At 38.7% G+C, this 23395-nt stretch overlaps 2 protein-coding genes across 2 annotated transcripts in view; one reads left to right on the forward strand and one right to left on the reverse strand.

Moving 5' to 3' along the window:
* The window catches only part of LOC109484924 (abscission/NoCut checkpoint regulator-like), a 19743-nt gene extending 15878 nt beyond the window's left edge, over window positions 1-3865 (forward strand). The window contains exons 11-12 of the mRNA XM_019788281.1: window positions 2712-2830; window positions 3291-3865. Coding sequence (XP_019643840.1) covers window positions 2712-2830; window positions 3291-3363 — 192 coding nt within the window. The 3' untranslated portion in view covers window positions 3364-3865. The remainder of the gene's footprint in view (window positions 1-2711; window positions 2831-3290) is intronic.
* An 841-nt stretch (window positions 3866-4706) lies between these two features.
* LOC109484917 (tyrosine-protein kinase Mer-like) overlaps window positions 4707-23395 on the reverse strand; it is a 22694-nt gene continuing 4005 nt past the window's right edge. Inside the window, exons 6-21 of the mRNA XM_019788266.1 lie at window positions 19892-19978; window positions 19518-19633; window positions 18801-18994; window positions 17546-17699; window positions 15415-15553; window positions 14088-14126; window positions 13299-13464; window positions 12756-12853; window positions 11902-11997; window positions 10272-10352; window positions 9768-9857; window positions 9162-9286; window positions 8671-8780; window positions 8036-8195; window positions 7579-7715; window positions 4707-7028 (exon numbers count right to left, since the gene is read on the reverse strand). Of these exons, the coding sequence (XP_019643825.1) occupies window positions 6833-7028; window positions 7579-7715; window positions 8036-8195; window positions 8671-8780; window positions 9162-9286; window positions 9768-9857; window positions 10272-10352; window positions 11902-11997; window positions 12756-12853; window positions 13299-13464; window positions 14088-14126; window positions 15415-15553; window positions 17546-17699; window positions 18801-18994; window positions 19518-19633; window positions 19892-19978 (1988 nt within the window). The 3' untranslated portion in view covers window positions 4707-6832. The remainder of the gene's footprint in view (window positions 7029-7578; window positions 7716-8035; window positions 8196-8670; window positions 8781-9161; window positions 9287-9767; window positions 9858-10271; window positions 10353-11901; window positions 11998-12755; window positions 12854-13298; window positions 13465-14087; window positions 14127-15414; window positions 15554-17545; window positions 17700-18800; window positions 18995-19517; window positions 19634-19891; window positions 19979-23395) is intronic.

The raw sequence follows: 23395 nt of genomic DNA on the forward strand, positions 1-23395 counted from the left end.
TTTTTTGTCTTGATGAGTGGCAAAATTTTGTCAAATGATAGAGACAGAAACTGGCTAGAAGACGTGAGTGTATATTAGATGTCTGTCATTCTTTCCTAGAGTGATTAAGTTGATAATGATCTGATCAAGACTGCTTCATATTCTGATAAGTTAAACTTAATGTTTTAAGAGATATATGTTATGCTTTTAATCTTATTCTTAATGTCGAGAGCTCTTAGTAGTTCTTTTATTGCATTTTAAATATAACTTTCAACAAATTTCATGTTCGCTATTCCTGTGTACATGCCAGTTGATTGAATTAACTAGTCATGTTGTAGAATATAGTATAATGTTAGGCCACACCAATTTATTTCCTTGGTTAACGGATTCGCCGCTTGCTTTTTTTTGCCGAATGAAAATAAAAATAAACTAGAGTTCCACGATCTCATACCTTCGCCAAATGATGTTAGCCTTTATGAATAAGAAATATACTAATCAGCCTGATTATGCAAATAGGATCCTCAATTGCATGAATTATATCAGTCTGTTGATCATATTCTCCACCAAAAGACAGTCTTATCTTAACAAAGAATGCCATTTTCTCATAAATTATGCAAATGTGGTCCTAATTTGAATACGTTATGTTTAATTATGTTCACCTTCACTTAACTTTCAAACACCCCAAGTATGAAATTCCAGGCAGTTACCACTACGCAATTATAACATTTTCTCATTAATTATGCAAATTAAGTCTTCATTTGCATAATCAATATTTGCCTGCGTTTCTCTCGTTCTTAATAACATATGTTACAAGCTTGAACTTCCTATCATGGAATGCAGCTGATTTATAGAATTTCCTCATTAATTATGCAAATTACATCAATATTCGCATAATTGTAATATCATTATGTCAAGCATCACTTAAGCTACCTACATACCAAAAATCATGATGATCCATCAATCGGTTCTTGAGTTATCCTCTTTTAAACATTTGTCCTTTAAACCCCCCTGCAGTTTTAGAGCAAGCCGCTAAGGGGCCTAAACTCACGTCACTTCTTCCCCAGCACAAGAGCTACCTACCATCCAAATTTCATCACCACAGCATGTCTGGATCTTGAGATATCAAAACCGGAAGTTCAGCTGCAGTACCATAACAAGCCGCTAGGGGGTCCAAAATCTAATCATTTTGAGGTCTCATTAAGACCTACCCATCTACCAAGTATCAAGACAATCCATCAAGGCCTTCTCAAGTTATCGTGTTGACAGACAGACACACACACACACACACACATACACGAACGCCCCTGAAAACATAACCTTCTTGGCGAAGGTAAAAACGTCATAGTTTAGACCCCACAGGCCGGTAAAACCCTGAACAGGGAGACCTCAATGAAATTGCTGCAGTTGATACAAATGTCGCTAGAGGCGCTCCTGCACACATAGTCACATGACGTAAAGTAGCCAATCGTGGATTGTTTTACTTTCTGACCAATCAGATGCGATGTTCTGGAACCATGTTGGCTCAGTCATTTGTTTTGTTCTGGGGAGCCTCATGGCGGACAAAATTTGTGGCGGAAGCTTAAATTGTTTGAGAAAGCTGGAACTTTGGATCAAGGCAGAATCTAGGTACAGTACATGTAAAATTGAATAAATTTTGTCCCCTTTAAAGTTAAAATTGCTTGTGAGAGTTAACATTCGTGTCATGTTTTCGAGTACATATGATGATGGTGGAACTTGGAAGTAACATGCTAAAACTTGTTTTCTGCATTTTGCTCGTGTACGAAAAAGATTATCAACCTAATGGTGTGGATAGCAAATAAAACACAATACGGTACATCCTCTCTTGTCTTTTGTTTCTTTCCCAGTATTTTCGTAACTTAATAAGCAGTCTGGATTTCACACTACATGGCTGTATGGCAGGTAGCATCAAATTTTTATTTTTATTTTTTTTTCGCCCGCCCGCTCCATTTTTTTTCTACAAAAATCCGTTAACCAAGAAAATAAATTGGTGTGGCCTTAGAAGTAGATATAGATATAGTCACATACCACTGTATTTTCTTTCTATGTTGTTTGTAACTGCAATTAGCCCTCGGGCAAGTATTTGCAATAAACTTTCTAATCTATTAAACTGAATGGGTGTATGTAAATATGTGACATTTGATTAAGCCAGTCATGCAAATTTTAAAACATAAAGGTCTTCATTAATTTATTAATCTTGACCTCCACAAAATGATTAACCACTGAAAGAAGTAAAAGTATAGACTGAAGCAAAACTTGTATAAATTGAAGTGAAACATAATTTTTGTAGAAAAAATACTCATAAGGCAAAAATGCAGGCCTAAGCATTCTATAATAGCCTCAAGTGCTATATGGTAGGAGCCATGACGTCAACATACCAGGATGGTTTGTGATTCAAACAGTGAGGCCACACCAATTTGATTTGTTGGTCCTCGGAATCGCCTCTTCATTTTTTCCTGATTTGCAAAGAAAAAAAGAAAAGATTCTGGTTCTGAATCAACTCAAATATCTAGTAATTAGAAATAACGACAAAGGTTTCTGAACAGTTTTTAGCATGATCCATACATGTACTTCTCAAAGTTTGAGTGGTACAGGTTAAAAAATTTGTCTGGTGCAGGTAATTTTCAACTTGTCACCTGGCACCAGTGGAGGTACAATGTACATCTATGCAGAAAAAAGTAGTTTAAGTCCTGACTGTAAACTGTTGTTGACAGTTTGTTGCTGACGAGTCAGACAGTGATGAGGAGCTGCCCTGGTGCTGCATCTGTAACCAGGACGCCGTCCTGACATGTCACGGCTGTGATGAGGACCTGTACTGTAGGAGGTGCTACAGGTATGCTATCAACACAGACTAACAAACTACATTGGATGACACTTCGGGGACAAAAGAAATTATGTGCAAAATGACAAATAAACTACCAACTCTATTACCAGTTCAAAAAAGAGCAAGAATGTAGTCAAGCCTTCAAATATCAGAGTTATCAACTAAGGATTTCTTTCCTAGGCCTATTGTAGAGTGGAAATTGTCATGTATATGTATCTATAGCTGGATACATTGTATCTACAACACTTGCAGCTAGATGTGCAAAGGAGAGATGTGACAAGTCATTCAGTATGATTTATGTGTACATACCGGTATTACCAGGTGCTGTATGTCATGCCATGTGTTTGTGAAGCTGGTGTGTTATGTATACGTCCAAGGGCAGTTATATCACTATCAGCTATACAGATTTGCTGTATTGGCAGCTTCTTGTTATTCAAACATTCATTTTTGTTTCCTGTTCCTGTTTCAGAGAGGGACATGACCGTATGGACATGGAAGATCACACCACTTCCCCATACAAACCTCCAGCTAAGGGCAGATGATTTAGTAGTAAGAGTAATTCTCTCTGTCTTCACGGTACTAACAAAATTTCATGGTCTGAGGAAAATAGACATGTTCACTGAACTTAAATCTTCATGGTGGGGATGAGAGTGGGTGAAATACAAGATTGGTAACACTAACAGTAAGGATATTATGTTCAAGGTACAAAAGTGACCATGAAAACTGTGAACATTATTATTTTTAATAGTACCGTGACAAAATCAGGAATAATATTACATTATATACAGTTACTAGTAAGCGAAAGAGTCAAAACTAGTAAGTTTATGAGACTCAGTGAAAACCTTGCTCAGAAACGAAGTTTTAATAACAGAAAGTATTTACATGTGTCTTATATATAGTATTGGCAAGTTTTCACACAGTTGCAATTTGTTTTACAACATTGTTTTTTTTGTTGCTTTGAAATACTGACTGCTGATATTAGAAACATGAATTGGGTAGGGTAAGGTACATGTATTATGGCAGCTTTTTGTATGACAAGTATGACAAGAATTGAGATAGTGTAACATGCATGACCTTAATATGTAAACGTTTCTAGTATAGACTCAAGTAAACTACAAAACTGAAGTGAACATGTGTAACATGTAAAGAAGAACACAAACAACTACAATGATACAACTGTACATACTAACAAGAGTACACTGTCATGCATAGTGATGCATACCTAAACCCAATTTTAGGTTCAGGTCTGGATTCAAGTCCAGAGGTTTAGGTTCAGTTCCGGACATGGCATATACAAAATTGCATGTTGGCAACCTTGCAATGTTGTCTGGGTGAAACTTTAGCCACATAACATGGAGGCCGGTACCTGACGATGCCTGATGGCAATGTACAGTCTAGTATTCTTCATTTTGCAGCAAAGATTTTGCAATCTACGGAAGGTTTTATGTGGTTTGGAAAGAAAAGGGGTATGTGAAATGGTCTTTTATGGTAATAAGTCCGGACTCAGTTCTTGACTTTTAGGTTTTTTTGGACTTGAACCTAAACATTCTTACAAGTCCGGATCCAAGTCCAGCAAACCGGTATGCATCACTAGTCATGCATGCAGATAACAATACATTAGGCCACACCATTTTTCTAGAAAAATAATGGAGCGGGTGGGCGAAAAAAAATAAAAATAAAAAACAGGCCTAGGCATCCTATTATGGCCCAAAATGGTACTATAGGAGCCATGAATTCAACACACCAGGCTGGTTCAAAATTTAAACAATGAATTTAGAACTTTTATGATACCACTGCATTGAAAGATGGATTAACTGTAACAACTAGGAAGGAAAGGACTGTTTTCAACTGTTCAGGGTGAAATATGAGCATTTTGCAGTTGAGTCTGAATTTTTTTTTTTTTTTTTGCAAATCAGAAAAAAATGAAGCGGGCGAATGCGTTAACCAAGAAATTAAATTGGTGTGACCTTACATGGAATTGGAATACATATAAATAAAGTACCATCTACCAGTTGATATTGGTAAAAGTAAGGAAAGCATACTAGAAGCTTCTTCAAATACAAGAAACATTCATGTCCGGGCTCACCATAATGCTGCAAATTCTATATGCAAATGTACAAATATATACAAAGGATTTGAAGTCCGAAGTTCTAAGTTAAATAAAATTTTTAAGTCATAAAGGTACATGTATGTGATTATAGGAGGGTATACCAAGTCCAGTACCTTTGCATCTACATATTAAAAATTAAGTGTCCTATCTCATATAGCAGCATTTGCAAAGCAATGCCTCATTACAAAAATTTAATATATTCATCTCTCTACTTACATACTTTTGTACATTGAATTTCATATCCACACATTTCATTGTATTTTCATTACAATGCAACATGTGTGACTGACTAACCGAGGCCCTTTTCCCACTAGGATACAATTGTCCACATCAAGCTGAACAGGTTGGAAACTGGTCAACAATCTATTTGACTTTATCCGTACAGTTTTATCCTAGTGGGAAAAGGGCCCTAGACTACAAATACATGTACTTATAGCTAAATCATGTTCCAGTCACCCACAAGAAGGCAATGTGTATTACTAGGCAATCATTTTTAAATGATGTTTAAAAAAACACTGCACAAGCCCACACTAACACCAACCTACCCTCATCACTTCAGAGCATCATGGCTTACATGTATTTCTGACAGTTTGACACATATATAAAAATTACTGCACTCTATCTGGAACAACATTTTCAATAATCCTAGGATGAATAAAAAAACAAAAACTGCAACAGGAGTATTACATCTTATATCTGGCAGTATATGTTAGCTCCTTGGATGTTACAAGTATGGCAATTACCGGTACTGTTATTTTAATTACACTGTAACCCTTAAGGTGCCTTTTAATTTTTCTCTCAGGTGAAATGAATTTTACAAATATTTCGAGACATTTCTTCCCTAAAGCATGTACTCTGACTTAAACTATATCTTTCTTTTCTTTAACAACTATTTCCATCAAAGATAACTTCCAAGCTCCTTTTCACTGAATACATGTATATTTCTTTGCAACCACTGACAGACAATTTGGCACTCCTGTCATCTTGGCTAAGCCCTTCATCAAAACTGTATATTAACCCACTAGCCAATACAAATTTGGTGCCAAACCAGGGCTCTAGCCAGCTTGAAATTTTGTTCCGTCAGCCCATGATCATGATCGGATGTGGGTGTTGGAGCGCCAAAGGCACTCGCAATCTATAGTGGAGGCATGCTCCCCCTAGGAATTTTTTGGATTATCAAGCATTCAAAAATGCAATTTTCAACATTTTGAGAGGCAAATCATGGGTTGAGAGTGATTGTTGCTGACCCTTTGGATGTATTTATTATATATTTTTTCCCCAACATTTTTGTTGATTTTGTCCCTCAAGGTTGACGGATTGGTTTAAAAAATTTTCCGTCATACGCCACATATTTCTGATAAGGCCATGTTGATTTGATTATATGGATGACATCCTCTGGGAACCCCAAAACTGATGCGTGCGTGCGAATAAAAAAAAGTTTTGCATAATAAAGCTTTCATTATGAAATCTACGTGGTCATGAAGGTTGAACAAATGACACAAATGGTTTGGAAAATAATCTACAAACTCTTCAAATTTATTTCTTTACATTTTTGTAATTTTGGGGGGACATTTGGCATGATTTTGGCATTTGATGACATTGGTATCGTTTTTTGAATATTCTTTTTTGCAACTTATGGTACATATTAGCTCATTTTACAACTGTTTTGTACGATTTACACTATGGTTGAAACTTTTTTTTTTTGGAAATGGCCAAAAATTCATGCGTGTGCAGATGTCATCATTATAATCAAATCGACATGGCCTCATTGACGGAAAAACTGGTGCTGGCTCGAGCCCTGAGCCAAACAGGTACATGTACCATAATGATCATGATAGCATGTGGCAAGTTTATTACTTTTGAGTAGCTATTTTGTACATCAGTGTCATCCAGGCCGACTGCTAGCACTCTGTGTCTTGGAAGCAGGCCTCGGAGTCGGTGAGTTTGATGACGTTACTGGTGTTCTCGTAGAAGGAGTTATCGATGGACGGGGGCGGCGGCATGGCGCTCAACATGGTGTGCAGCCTCCTGACCAGGAAGTTAAAACTCGGACGGTGTTTTGGGTTGAGCCTCCAACAACTGTACATGATCTGGTACCTGTAGAGATAGTGACATTCAGCACAACTCATGATAATGTTTTACGTACATGTAAGAAGGCCATCCTACGACATTTTTCCTTGACATTTTTCTTATCGGGCCTACATTTGTAAGTTCTTTGATTTAGAGTTATGAACAAATAAGTCCATGTACCATCTTTAGTTAATAACAAAAGAATCTAACTTAATCCATTAAAATGAAGTATAACCTTTTTTAAGGCTGTTAGGGCAATGGGTCTAGCTATATATTATATATATAGGGCACTGTATTGAAAGGTGGAGCCCATCCCTCTCCTTCCACTACCTTGTATCTCCCAAACTGAAGTCAGGTACCCATTTCACACCTGGGTGGATTGAGGAAAGTTGTGTGAAGTGAGGAAAGTTACTTTCCCAAGGAAACAACGTCTAACCTGGGATCGAACCAGTGACCACTCGATCTCATGTTTGCTAGCCTAACCACTTGGCCATTTGACATCTGATTCAGTTAATCCAGTAAAATCTTGAAAACAGAGCACAAGTTCTACATTTGTACAATCATGTCTTGTACTTACAGCTGGTCGGAGCAGTCCCTAGGCTTCTGTAGTCTCATGCCCTTGAGTAGAAGGTCGTACACCTCGTGGTTCGCCACGCCTGGGTAGGGGGTGGCTCCTCGTGTGATGATCTCCCACAGGGTCACACCAAACGACCACTGAAGACAGGATTGGTGAGGTTGGTCATTTAACAATGCCTAAGCAACCTTAGGCCATGTTGATTTGATTACATGGATGACATCCTATGGGAACCCCAAAACTGACGCGAGCGTGCGAATTAAAAAAAAGATTGACAACCGAAGCTAGGTATTCATTTTCACCTATTAGTAAGTGAAGTGAAGAAAGTTGTGTTTAGTGCCTTTCCCAAGGGCACAACATTGGGGCATGTAGGTTGGGAATCAAACCCAGGATCTATGGGTTCCGGGCCACGATAGAATTGGAGTGAATACTATTAGGCAGGTTTGACCGTTCTACTCACCACATCACTCTGTGTGGTGTACACCCTGTCGGCCAGACTCTCCATGGCCAGCCACTTGACCGGCACCTTGACCATGCTGCCCTGTCTGTAGTAGTTCTCACAGTAGATCTTTCTGGACAGGCCAAAGTCTGCAACCTTCACGACAAGCTGCTCATCCAACCTGGTGGCAAGTTACATAATTTACAATTTTAGCAATCTCATATACATGTAGAATGATTGATTGGGAGCACGCAGACACGCCGTAGAACTTTAAGTGCATGTAAAACTTTTTCTGCGTGTGGTCTGCGGATTCACCGCCCATACGTGCAAGTACGGGCAATGCGCGTGCCCCGTACGTACCGTACGTAAGATGCACATGTGAGTATGGCCTCCTTACGGTAAAGTTGCAATCGCACAGAGATCGTACGTTGTAAGCACGTACAACTCACCACTTGCGCAACGATGCGGCGTGCAGACCACACTCTTACAACTTGCGCAACCGTGCGAGTGACGTGCATAGACGCCACTCCTTCCCCACATTTTTAGAAAAACATACCAGACGTAGCCTCCCAATAAAACTTACTGACAAAAAGCACGCATGGCGGGTTGTGACTGGGGCTTTAGCTACAAATGAACAGACTAAAACCTTGACTTACATGCAGTTTCTTGCAGCCAGGTCTCTGTGTAAGAACTCCATCTGTCCCAGGTACTCCATGCCTTTGGCAATGTCCACGGAGAACTTCAGTAAGGTCTGGATTGGCACAAACTGGTAAAAAAAAAGACAAAAGACCTTTAGTTATACATTGTAATGATGTGACATTTTTAAAGAAGTTACATGTACATGTTGTAAGTCTAAACTTTTAACATTTTGAATGTCTTTTAAGTTTAACTTAAAAAACACTTTGGTGTAACAGGCCAGCTTTGCAGGCATGCAACATGGCGGCAGCTAGCTACACATGTACAAGTATTTGACACCGAACGACCTGTTGTTATACTCAATCTTTGCACACATTAGTTTTTGAACAACTGAATTCTTGAAGGTATGACTGTTTTTTGTTCTTTTCTGGGCTGGTATCAGATACTTGGTGGTTGGTATGTCCAACAGACTTATCAGTTATTTTGTACATCATGCACAGTCTGGACATACCTTAGGTTTGTCTGCGAGTCTGGAGCGCAGGAGGAAGGTGTGAAGGTCACCATGCTTCATGAAGGGCAGCACCACCATGGCCTTCACTGGCAAAAATCTTGTCTCAGGAGGTTCCATGATTAAACCTGGGTGGATGTCAATAATTAAAAAGAATGGTTACATCCGTGAAAAACTTCATAGGGTTCACAAGACTCTACAGGCATATAACAAGGTTCTTTATTCAACTACCAGTGGGTTTTTACATCGAAATGTAGCTGTAGTATGTATCACAACCAGTTATTGTGTACAATGTATAAAGAAGGTGACAGAAAGGCACTGAAACGTCGGATGTAAAAATGCACTGGTTGTTGAATAGAGAACCTTGTTACACAAGAATGCTAGTTTTCCTTCTTACGGTAACTACATGTAGCTACAATGTACAATGGCACTTGAAGGCATTGATTTCCCCCATTTTAAAAAAAATCAGTTATCCAACTTAAAATTAATTATCCTGAATTTTTAAAAATCAATTATCCACCTTAAAAATGTTTTGATAAGATCAAAGAAAGCAAAGATTGGCCCAGCCTGAAATAATCTCATACATTTGTAGAAGAAAAAATATCCTACCAATCAGACTCATGATGTTGGGATGGTGGAAATCCTTCATCCTCAGAGCTTCTGTGACAAAGGCCTCTACCTCCTGTTTACTGCTTCTACCTGAGAGGACAATCATGGACATGGAAAATAAAATGTCAGCCATTTACAGACCAACAGCATAATACCGGTGCAATAGCTCAATTGGTAGAGTGCCCGCTTTGTAACTGGGAGGTTGTGAGTTCAAACCCCGGCCGGGACATACCAAAGACTGGTACACACTTCTTTCTCTGCTTAGCACTCAGCACATATGAGAAAGAGTGTGGGAAGGTCAAACGCACAGCACTACCAGCAGACTAGTCCCCTGCTGTAGTGCATTGCACAACTGTGTGTCGCCCGAGGGCTACAGAAATGGATATGGGCACCACCCTACGCTCTGCACAAAGGCACGGGAGACCTTTCTTCTTCTTTCTTATTACAAGAAAGATGTTATCAAAACATTGTTGAGTAATCTGGTCTTTAATCAGTATGACTTACTCTTCATTGTCTTGACAGCCACAGTCATGTACCTGTTTCCCTCCAGTCTCAGTTTGGCTTCTGTCACACACCCAAACTCACCTGTAAGAAATACACGACGTGTTCGTTGAGGGCAAAGTCTTGATGTGTACATTGTACTTCTTCTGACTCATGTCTACATTTTGTATATCTTGTCAAGGGTTATTATTTGGTTAGGGGCATGGCAAAACATGTAAGGATGTCCTACTATAGTAAATAATCACTCAACAAAATGTACATATTGTTCCAAAGTACAAACAAACATTGGACAAACTACTAAATACTGTACTTGTGTAGTAAATACGCATAACTTATTCCAACGTGAGGTGTGTAAACCAAAAATTACACTAAGCTGTATTATAGCTGCAATCTGTTTGAATAACATTTAGTAGCATTTGGCTACCAATACTCCATTGGTTACTGGGTTAGGCAGCAGGGATAATTAATAATAAGGTTAAAGGGGTGGGATGTGTGGAAACATGGCATACAGAGCATGGATAGAAGATAGCATGGGTCCCTCTGTACCAGTAGACTTACAAGTGTTACGATGTCCCAAGGAAATGCTTGGATGGAGAAAAGACAAGTAGCTCTGTTAGAATACACCTAAAAAAAATCTTGTCAATCTTTATTTGCATCTTCAGTAAAGATTTGTGTGGGTTTCTGAGATAAATTTAATCTAACTGAAGTGTGAAACGATATATTTTAAAGATATTAAAAAGCAGTCTGTGACCTGTGTTTGACCTTTGCCTGCCTGAAACTCAATATGTCTACATCATTATTAAAAAGAACTACATGTGACAATCAAATGGAAATTACTAGAAGTATTACATAACTGTAGAAGGTGCGAAAGGGTAGATGTAGTCCCATAGCCTTCTGAGGCCATATATAGGGGCAATAGGTTGTTAATCTACAGTGTCAAGGGCATGGTATTAGAAGGGTAAGCCAATCCCTCTCCTTCCACAGCCTTTTTACCTCCAAAACTGAAGTCAGGTACCCATTTTATGGGTGGAATGAGGAAAGTCGTGTAAAATGCCTTTTCCAAGGACACAAGTCTAGCCAGGGATGCCAGGGATAAAACCGATGACCTCTCAATTTCGTGTCTGCTAGCCTAACACCTTGGCCATTCAATGCCACTATATACATGTTTGTAACTAAGGCCCCAGCAAGTAAATTTTATGGATGATCATCCTCCGCAGACTGCAAATCTAATGCGAGCGGGCAAAAAAGAATAAGGTGGGCCTAAAAACAAAGTTCCTTCTTTTAAAATTTTGACTCAATCATTGTACAAATGGTTTTGTGGGAACATCACATATACACAGCCAGCATCACATATCACTGCATCAAAGTAAGAAACAAAACATTAATTAATAAATAAAATCAGAGCCTTTTCTTGTCTCCTCTCTTCATAGTTATCTGCCATCCACCTTCCAGCATGGCAACAGACATTTTTGTCCATTTTCGGCATGTTGACCACTGTCAGAGGGCAACATTTTTTTTTCTCCAAAATCATGCGAAAATCAATGCGCATGCTGATGTCATCCATAAAAATTACTCTTGCGGTGGCCTAATATAAGTGATTCAAAACTCTCATGTACAAATGTATTGTACTCACCTTCTCCTACAACCTTCCCCACTTCTAACCTTTCCCTGTTGAGCAGCACGCTCACCACACTCTCTGTGAGAGCGGGGGACAGGCGGAAAGATGACACTGCACAATGACACAATAAAGTTTATCAAATATAACCCCCATTATTCTTTATCAACCACATATATCTGCCACTCAGCATATTTCAGAGAATATCTTTAGCTAGTGCGCGCGCACACACACACACACAATACACACACACAATACACACACACACACAGTACACACACAATACACACACATAATATACACAATATATATTCTCAGTGATGTATGACAGACAGTTGTGGCGAGCTAACTTTGTATGCTCCACCTCTACGGAGGATGAATGATGATGATGATGATGATATACACAATACATATGCATGCACACACACAATACACATACAACATACACAAAACACACACACAATACATATACACACACAATACATATACGCAACAATACACACACACCAGGTATATATATATGCACAGTTAGATACGCAGGACTGCATTATACAGGGGGACATTACATTGTAGATCTGTTTAGATTTTTTTTCAGGTTGTGCCCTGGTAGAATTATATTTTGCAAATGTTTAGCTTGCCACTTTTCTAATCCCAGTAAACAAAATTTGCTTTTTATAAAGTCTGTAACATTGTTACAGTATAACTTCGAAACTTCACTAGTCTACAGAGGATACACGAGAAAATTGTAACTCAAGCAACTGGACTATTGTTTTTTTGTATATCTGATCTTCATCTGGATGTCTAGCCTTCGTTGACGCATCTACAGAAGAGCTACCCTGAACATAAAACAAAGAATACACCAGGAGCCAAACCTTCAGCGGCAAGCTTCTTTGAGAAACTCTTGGCAGCCTTGGACTTGATGGGTGTGTTCTGTTGCATCATGGGAACAGTGCTGGCTGTCTCCGGATCTCTTCATGGAGAAAGAATTATAACAATTATTATAATTATTATAACAATGCTCATGAAATAATAGACACTGATTTCTTTTCACAACACAACACCAATTACACAATACATACATGTATAATGACTTTGTTAATATTATCAACAAATATCATCAAAACCAATGCCAATATGCCAACAGATTACTTTTTTTTTTCACATTTCCAAAATGTATTTACACAGTAACTACTAGACTATTGGTTACAAAGTAACATTCAACTGTACTAATGTACACGATTGTATGAGTCATGTTTGTGGAACTATATTTTTGCAGTGGCGGCTGGTGCAGAAGAAAGAAATAAGTCAGCAAATTATTTGTTTGTGGTAATAATAAAATTGTGGTACAGATGTGAATATACATTATCTCAAATTAAAAGTGATTTACAGTAACCAATCTATCTGTGATGACTAACCTCTTGTTGTCCTTGCTGGATCTCCTTTTCCTGTGACACTTACAGCAGGCGTAAGTCAACACGACCATGGTGAGGATCACCCCTGCTATGGACCCTCCGATCACCAAGTCCATCTTCTTCACACTCCACTGGTTCCCGCTGGCCATGTCGTTAATAGGGGAGGTGTCTGGGGTAAAAACATTCAACATTATCAGGCCAAAAATGTACATTTTTGGCTCCTGTGCCCTGGTAGTACAACGAAATGACTTGAAATTTGGTACAAGGATGTCATAGACATGATACATGTACAGGTCTTCTTCTTCTTCTCCAGTCACCACTGCTACAATTTTCCCCTCCAATACTCCGCGCAAGCCCTTCCTCTGAATACATTCCCTTCCTTCCTCTTACATGTACATGTACAGGTAAGCTCATACATGTAGCTATAGGACTTCATTCACACTTTTGGCCTACATGCCTTTAAAATTATTTGTTTCAGGATTTTGGACTATTTTCATAATAAAATGTATATTTAGTCAACTGTGCCATGTTATCTTTTAACTCTGTAACATACATAATTTTCAGCACATGTATATAATCTGGTTGAATATGAATTAATAAGGTAGCAGGGAAAGGACTATGCATAAGGAGAGATATTTCTCAACATTATAGAAACAAGAAAAAAACTGTCACACCCACAAACATGTTGTGTAGACTGAATCTTCATTTTTACACAGCCTGAATGTCTATCATAATAAGAGTACAATGTCATGTACACCATTCAAACAAACTGAAACTAAACATGTCTCTTACCTTCTGCTGGATATCCAACTATGAAAGAACCTCCAGATCCTAAAGTCCACAGAGTGAAAACAAAGTTAGCCTCAAGTTGTTACTTGACTCAACTCTTCAGATATTTAATGCAGACTTTCCCAGTTCAATGTACAGACATTACACTCAGCCTCATAGCTAACCCTGGACCTTCCCTCATGCATTAAGAATGTCTCTGGTTTGCTCACAGGAACATCACACTGACACCGGAAGTCATGAGCAAACTGTTGCCTTGGCAACTATACAAGCCACACCCTAGTTACAACAACCCATCCTCACAGACCTGCCAATTACTGTCAAAGGTTAGAGGTTCTCAACATTATCAATGCAAGGTTAGGAGTAACTTTGTTTTGTGGAATATCACAGTACTGTTAAGGCGCTGTACAGAGAGTGCGAAGTGGAACAAAATGGACGAAATACTAAGTTCAAGAAATGAAACCTTATTGAAAGATTATTTATTTATTTCACTTCTGTATTGATCTTCACTGTGTTACATACATATAATATGATATATTATAATATTTCTTTTCGTTCCATTTTGTTCCATTTTGCACTTTCTGGGGTCCCAGTGTCAAGAGCCTGCCTGTGACATTATAATCACTTTTAAGCCACCACCACACTGTCAAGCATCTTGACAGTGTGGTGGTGGCTTAAAAGGTCTAATTTGTTGATTGCCACCGAATCTTAAAATCACCAGAGAGTCAATCATATTTCTTGCCTGAAAACTGCTTTGGAAGGGGCTTGGTGAACTATGAACATCAACCAATCGCTAATAGTGATGCAGTCATCAAGAGGTCACCAACCTTATTCTGGCCAATAATATACAATGTACTTAACAGCATAAAGAAACATCTGAGTGAGGCAAGCTATTTTCCTAGATGACACCAAAGCATGAAGTCCCTGTCACAAATAGGCAAATAGAACCTTCCAAACACTGCCAAACTCCCCCCAAACCATGTTTGGGAGTAGATCAGGAGTAAGGTTAGTTATGGTTGGCTGGGTTCAGTGAGGTCAGCCACTGTTGGCTGTGCCAGCCAAATGTTTCAAAACGGATTTTGTTGTTGTTCAGGAGTAGGTCAGCGGTGGTCATGGTAGTCAAAATTTAACTCAAATTCAATCCGATTCTGGTCTTGACTGCTCCCAAACACCTACCATGGAGTCTAGATGGTATCCAGACTTCAGCTTCAGGCTTTTTTTTTAGAACAGACGAAAATCAATGTGCACACAAATAAATGTCATCCATAAAATTTGGCCTAAGGCTCACAAAATGGACTATATAATTATATGTTTGTAAAGAGACCGTGCTTACCTGTACCATAGAGCATGATGGGACTGCTCCTGACCCCACCCCCCACCAGGGTACGTGCCCACACCTGCACGCTGTAGTTAGTGGTAGGGTCCAGCCCTCGCAGGACAACAGAGTTGGACGACCTGACATCCTCCACCCTCTAGAACAACAAATGTCAGATACACTGTTGCTTGCAAGTACAGAACATTGGCAGATCGTACTACGGAAAAAACGTAATGTATTGGGCATAACACGATCGGCAGAGGACCTCTTCTGGGGTGAATTTGCATATCTAAGGATGATCACTCATCTATAGTTTTCAAATGGTGTTGGAGATGATTTTGAATGATTTTGATTCAATGTTGACCAAAGATCCAACAAAACTGTGAAAAATCCCAGTTTCATGCAGGTGCAGTACATTCTGCCAATGTGCTTTATGACCTGCTAAACTCAAATGTTTAACTTAAGTTCAAAACAGACAAGTACTGAAGCAGCATATATCTTATAAGTGAATATTTATACAAATGTACAAGGAATTTGATTCTTATTTTCATTCTTATTCATTGGTTTGGCTGAACATATACATGTATGTCAACATGCCAACTACAGTCATGTATGATTACAGTATAAAGGGCCCTTGCACATCACCAGATCACAGGCCTTTGCATCAAATTAAATATGATATATCAAATCAATTCTGATCACATTCATTAAAGGTTATTGAACTTTATCCTTCTTTTAATGCTGATGAATTAATTTATTAGTACTACCATATACCGGGAGACTGTTTGACACAGAGTGCTAAAATTTCAATGTGTTCTGTTTTCTTCCAGTATAGATTTTGACACAATTATCTTTTTCTAAGGTCAATAATCGAAACCTGTTTTGCCTCGCAAGCTCAGTCCTACCGTAGCCTCAAAATGCACACATTACGGCACAAGCACTTGGAATTCCTACGTGCTTGGTAGCTTTCCATGATTTCGTCTGCCTATTTGTGGAGCTTACCCTGTATCAACACCACCAACCCAATCCAGACTGCACAAATATTAGCACAAATGCAGGTCTTCATCAGGTGGTAAAGTTAAACACCAATCAATGAACTTCTAAGTAAGGCCACAGCAAGTAAATTTTATGGATGACATCCTCCACAGAGTCCAAATCTAATACAAGCAGCAAAAAAAAAACAAGGTGGGCTGAAAAAAACAAGGCTTCTACATTTTAAAATTTTGACTCAATCATTGTACAAATGGTTTGATCCAGTGGGAACATCACAAATACACAGCCAGCATCACATATCACTGCATCAAGGTAAGAAACAAAACATTAAATCAGAGCCTTTTCTTGTTTCCTCTCTTTCTAGTTATCTGTCATCCACCTTCCGGCATGGCAACAGACATCTTTGCGCATTTTCAGAATGTTGACCACTGTCAGAAGGCAACAAAATTTCTTCTTTTCTTTTCTAAAATCAGGCAAAAATTAATGCACATGCTGATGTCATCCATAAAAATTACTTGCTGTGGCCTAAGGCATCATGCCATCATGCCATGTAGTTTCATCTATCAACCGTTGGAACACACGGTGGTTTGGGAATCTCTGATATTTAGAGCCTCACTGTTCTATGGGCATCTAATCTACACAAACAGGACCCAGTTGTCTGAGGCCATTGTGACCAAACTTGCGAATCATAATGCTTTAAAATTCTCATCAAATACATTTGTACCTGGGCTTGAGTCTATTTGACTCTTACTTGGCTAAGATAAAATAGAAATCATTGGTGATAATTCTTGACATTATGATAACATTTTATCTTTAATTTGCTCATTGGGACCTTAATAAGAAACCACCAGGCTATGGTCACACCAAATTTTTCAGGTAAAAAAAATGGTAAGCAGATATCATGAAAGCGGATCAGGAAGCAAAACTTGCATGTCTGTATTCACTTTATAAAACTGAATGAAACATGGTCCTCAGAGTTTGCTTTCATCCTGCTTTTATTCCAGTAAAGCCTATTTATTAAAAAAATCTGAGAACCAACAAATTGAATTGGTGTGGCCTGAAGAGGACAAATTCCCGGCCCAAAGCCTCTGATGACCGACTGAACTAGAATCCATAAGGGGAGTGTTACATCTGACACCACGATGTCAGGACTGACCTCTGTGCCTGTGGCTGCATCAGTGAAGCCCACCCTGTAGCCCTGTAAGATTCCGTTCACGTCCGCAGTGGCCACGTGACTCCAGGACACCTCCATGTCAGCTCCAGAACCTGACGGCTGGATGTGGACAGACCCTGGAGCAGCACTGGGCACTACAATAGTAAATGGAGAGACAAATACATTGTAGTATGTGATGATTTGACAAAAAAAAAACTGTTAGAATGGAATGGAATGAATTAATTATATAATGGCACATACTAAGTACAATAGAAAATTATGACACAAGTTTGAGCTGAAATTTCCAGCAGAAGAAAAAGGACATCAAATTTTTTACTTATTGGGATATAACTACAGTCCAAAATTTCGGTACCAGTCATCAAATTTCTTGTGTCGGAAACTGCAGTCCAAAGTTGCTTTGTGATGACTTCTATCTACCAAAACTTTCAAGAAAAAGAAAATATGGTTTACCAAGTAATGCCAAAATAATAGATAAACAGTAAATCTAAATAGGTACTACGTAAGTAATTCTAGCTGTAATCTTGACCCTCCTGCATTGTTGTTTCAAGCAATTGGAGAATTTGCTATTACCAATTTTAAAGCAGTTACAGAATGGTTTCTAGCAGTCCATTGTGTCACAGCCCTGGAATGGTGCCAACCTGGGCAACTGTTTGCTACAGCAGCTCCAGACCACTAGAAAAACTTGACCTTTGCCTTTCTGAGGCTTTCACAAGTCAACCAAGTTAAAATGTCACCCTCAGGGGTGCAACTACAGGTCTTGCAACAAATCAAACTTGAGAACTATGTAATATGTATCAGTCAGTGTTCCAGCCAGCGTCTGTCTTTCCATCATTTCACAGAATTTCCCCACTCATGATAGACAAAAATTTTGCCCAATCCAAAAACCAGCATGTAAAGAAAGGAAAAGAAAGAGATGGCATTAAACTAAGCTTAGTCTACCGGCAAGATTTGCCCCTCAAACTGCAGGAAATATCACTTCAGAGGGTCAAGATTTCAAAATTATCCCAGGGGAGCATGCCCCCAACCACCCAGAATTGCGCTCGATATTGTGATGTTACGTCAAACAAGATTGACATGACATAAAAAACATTTCAGGCTAGCTAGAACACTGCTATATATTGATTATAATAAGTAGACTCAAAATGTAAAATACTGCCACTTATATTTCAAGATAAAAAGTGACAGAAATACAACCTGTTTACGACTACATTGTAGGTTGAAAATTAATGCCCTTACTCCCTCTGCTGTTCTCCCTACCACATAGTCACTCCAGCCAGACTGTCCGACGATATTTTCCAAGGCCACATGGATGGTGTAAGATGTGTAAGGCTTCAAGTTGTGTATCACAACACTGTTTGGAGAGGTTATTTCTACTTTTGTTCTGTTCCATTGCAAAGAACCATCAGGTCCCTTGTTACTGGTCTCTGCAAACTGAAATAAAATAACAGATTCTGAAGCTGTTAAAGTACATTGTACTATATCAAAAGGGAAACAAATTTTATAGAAACAGACAATAACTACAGTTATTATATGTATCTCAAATGACGAGGCACAATTCTGTGAGTTAGAGGGGGAGACAAAAGCAATACAAATACTGTACATAAACATTATCACAAAAAGGATGATTTTGTATATGAAACTAAACGACTGTTACAAAGCACCGGGTTTGACAATAGTTTGGGTTGTCAAGAAATCGCATGCAATGGACTGTCAATAGTAAAATTATACTAGAAATAGTATGCAATAGTTGCAATAGTATGCAATAGAAGTGGTTTTTAAATATGCAACATTCACCAACAGTCCAGCATTTATTTTGTGAACTAAATGCCTATTATGTAGCAGCGATGGTTCACCATTTGTGTACAATCATGTCCCACATTGGTTAAAGTGTGAATCAACTTTGTTCAACCATTTCTCTTACATATACTGATAATAACAGCAATGTAGGAGTTACCTCTACGATGGCATGCGTGACAGGAGAGTAGCCATCCTGACTGAGGTACCAGGACACCCTCAGACTGGTGGAGGTGGCGTCAGACACGGCTAAACTACTTGGCACGGACGGAGCCACTAGATAAAGAGGCACACAAAACAGCATATTGGCCATCAGGCACAAACTATACATTTCTGGCATACATTTTGTACTATGAAGAATTCAAATACCGGTAATTTGAAGGTACATTGTACCATAGTGAGTTTGGATTCATTTAGATCTACATTCAAAACACAACACAACATGACATACATGTACATGTACAAAAAAAATAACACATACAAAATATAGAGACGCAAATAACATCTAAACAAAGAAATGCACATCATATTTACCTATAATGTTGACAGTTGAGAATTGAGATGGAGTTTGTCCATTCCTGTTCACAGCGACACATCTGATCCTAGTCCTGGTGGTCACACCTGTATAGGGCCATACCATTAATCATCATTCATTCACATGTCATCAATGAGGGGAGGAATGACTCTCACAAACAAGAAAACATTCAAGAATTCAGAGATTCCAAACCTCCTGAGAATTTTAGATATCACTTTAACAGAAATGTTACCAGTAATGCTATTTGGCATGAAGATGGGTGATATCATAATTATTATACAGGCTAAAAAATCCCTTCCTAAAAGTAGTATCATAATGGTATAGTACATTAGGACACCTCCTTTTGATAATAGATGATCCATATTCAGCACAGGGGTATTTTATTTCTATACCTGAAAAGATATAAATGACACAGATACAATGAAGAAAAAACCAACATCATAAGGAACTCAATAACAGTACCTTTAATTTCCACTGAATGATATCTCTTTCCCTGAGTGCAAAATATGCAAATCGGTAACAAAATCAAGTTGTCAACATAGCTGAGAGAAGCAAAATTTACCTGCAAAAGAATATGTAGATGGGGAGGGAAGGCCCACTGCTACAATCTCTCCATCCTTGTACCAGGTGATGGTGACTGGCTCTGGAGGCCCCGCCCCCGCACACTGTAGACTGAAGGGGGTGTTTGGGGTCACATTCAGGGACCTCGGATGGTTGGTAACAGTCGGAGGACCTGAAACAGGAAGCATTGTGTAATCCATTACTGACATACAGTCAAAACCGCCAAAAAACACTCTAGAGACTGACAGAACCAGATCTATGTACTGGACAGATTTTATACTCGGTTCTTGTTGCTTGTGTCGAAGGGAAAAATTATCTATTACAGTTACTATTATTATTATAAGAGACTACCAAAAATGTATGAGTGACTTGTACAGGTTTGACCTTAGGTAAGAAATTTGTAACTCTAAGAAACTTAGCTCAAAACAGTCAAAGGCACGTACATGTATCTCTAAATAAGAGTAAGAGGACAAGATTGCATAATATTTATCATATCAAAAATCTTCACCACAAATTGTATTGTCATAGTTTACGTCACACCAAATATACAGTAAGCTTTGTTATACTGTGATGTTGTTCCACAACCAACAGGATGTAAATTCTTTGCTGGTTAGTTTCCAGAGAGACCTGGAAACCTGCCAACTTCCTTGACAATGCCTAGAAACATCACTTGCGTAAATAATGTTTTATTCAGCTGCAAGGAACTAGCAGTTTCTTACAGTCAGCATCTGCAGCAACAATGCTGATAAGATTACAGCTTGCATTTTTCACACTCAACTTGTGACGAAGAAAAAGGATATTCCATGCAAAACATTCAAGAGGTCATCACGGTTATTTCAAAGTCATACTTTTTTGGGGGGAAGCAAAAAAAAAAGTTTTAGGGGGTATTTAAAGAAAAAAATGATGTATGTCAACTAGAGCTGTGTACCGGTACGCAGTACCGATACTGTACCGGAAAAATTGATTAGGTACAGGTCCAAAATACCTAATCCCTCAGTACCGGTACTGTACCTAAACAATTTCACACCAATTTTATGCCTATTTGTGACCTCAAATGTGTAAATAGCTGGTTAACAATGGGTCACTGTGTAAGGACAGTGTGTTCATGAAAACAAAAACATCTGTACTTTTACCTATATTTTATCTGAACATTCTCCATAAACAAAAATTAAACCTATATCAATGTTTTTCTTGTTATTACAGGAGTTCAGAAGAGCATATACATTGCTCGAATTGTTCAGGTACAGGTTCAGGTCCGGACCTGTACCTAAACCTGTGTACCTGTACCTGTACCTGTACCTAAAATTTGTTTAGGTACACAGCTCTAATGTCAACTCTAACAAAATTGTTGCCACACCCCATTAATGTTTGAGTGGAACAGCCACAAATGAATATCGAGTCTCTAACATAGCATTGAAGCAAATATTGTTCAAATAAAAGCTATTTATCAACTATGAAAATTGATAGCTACATGTAATCTTACGTTTGAATCCCAAATGTGATACAATTTATACAACACTGTGGCAATCAGAATACTGACTGTCAACACTGCAAAAGACTGCTAACTTTCAACGTACAATAACTTACATGTACATGTATTAAGCCAAACTTTAAGAACTCGGTATTACCAAAGACGACCAGTTGAGCTGTCTCTGAGAAGATGACCACATCCCTGTGCCATGCTTTACACCTGTAGAACCCTCTGTCTGCTATGGTTGTCTGAGAGAAACTGGAAGAACAATAAAATCATGATCAGCTCAGAAAAGTGTTGTTTGTCCATCAGCATCGCAACTGAGAGCACAGCATTGTTGTGATAATTAGGCCACACCAATTAAATTTGTTGGTTCTCGGATTCGCCTCTTCGTTTTTTTCTGATTTGCAAAAAAAAAAAATTTGATTCTGGTCCTGAATCAACTGAAAAATGCTCATGTTTTGCCCCCCAACAGTTGAGGAAAGTCCTTTTCTTCCTAGTTGTTACAGTTTTCCCATCTATCATTGCAGTGGTTTGATTAAAAGTTCAAAATTCAATGTTTAAATTTTAACCCAGCCTTTTGTGTTGACTTCATGGCTCATTTTGTAGCATTTAAGCCTATAATAGGATGCCTAGACCTGTTTTTATTTTTATTTTTTTTCGCCCTGTCGCTTCATATTTTTTCTGAAAAAATCCGAGAACCAACAAATTAAATTGGTGTGGCCTTATGTCACAATGCAATATGACAAAGACAAAGCACATTTGCTCATGTTGTGTGCCTAAGCTAAGAAAACTACAAGTATCATATAAAGTTGATTTGATTTACCAATCTCATGAAACTACTTAGGACTAGCTTCAAATTTTCTTCCTGCACCTACGTATGGTGCATAGTGCAGCGCTCATCTCTGTTTCTGTAGCCCTTGGGCCACACAGTCGTGCAATCACTATAGCAGGGGACTAGTCCACTGGAAGTAGTGTGTGTTTAACTCCGCCCATACACTTTTCCAAATGCTGATCTCGAGTGCTACACAGAGAAAGCAGTTATGTCTTTGGTATGACTTGGCTGGGGATCGAACTCACGACCCACTGGACCTACTGAACACAATGCGATCACTCTACCCACTCAGCCATCCAAGCTTTGCTGACCTAATGTTTAAACTTTAAAGCAAATAAACACCGTCATAAATAAAGCTGTTGGCAGAAAACGTAAGATCGGCAATCTGATAACTATTTATTGCAGGTTACAAAGGAGACTTTTATTGCACTTACTCCAGACTGCTGAGTGTTAATGCTGTGGTGTAGTTGGCAGTGTCGACCTCGTAGTGGTTACCAGGTGGTAGGTCCTCCCCATCCTTCAGCCAGGCTACCTGTGGGTTGACACTATTTAGTACACTTGTAGCGTCTTCAGCTCGGAAACCAAGAGTTCCCGGGTTCGAACCCCACCTTGTCACCCATCTTGTACCCTTAGGAA

This window comes from Branchiostoma belcheri, unplaced genomic scaffold (assembly GCF_001625305.1).
Source record: "Branchiostoma belcheri isolate BF01 breed outbred unplaced genomic scaffold, Haploidv18h27 scaffold71, whole genome shotgun sequence".
In the NCBI taxonomy this organism is placed as follows: domain Eukaryota; kingdom Metazoa; phylum Chordata; class Leptocardii; order Amphioxiformes; family Branchiostomatidae; genus Branchiostoma; species Branchiostoma belcheri.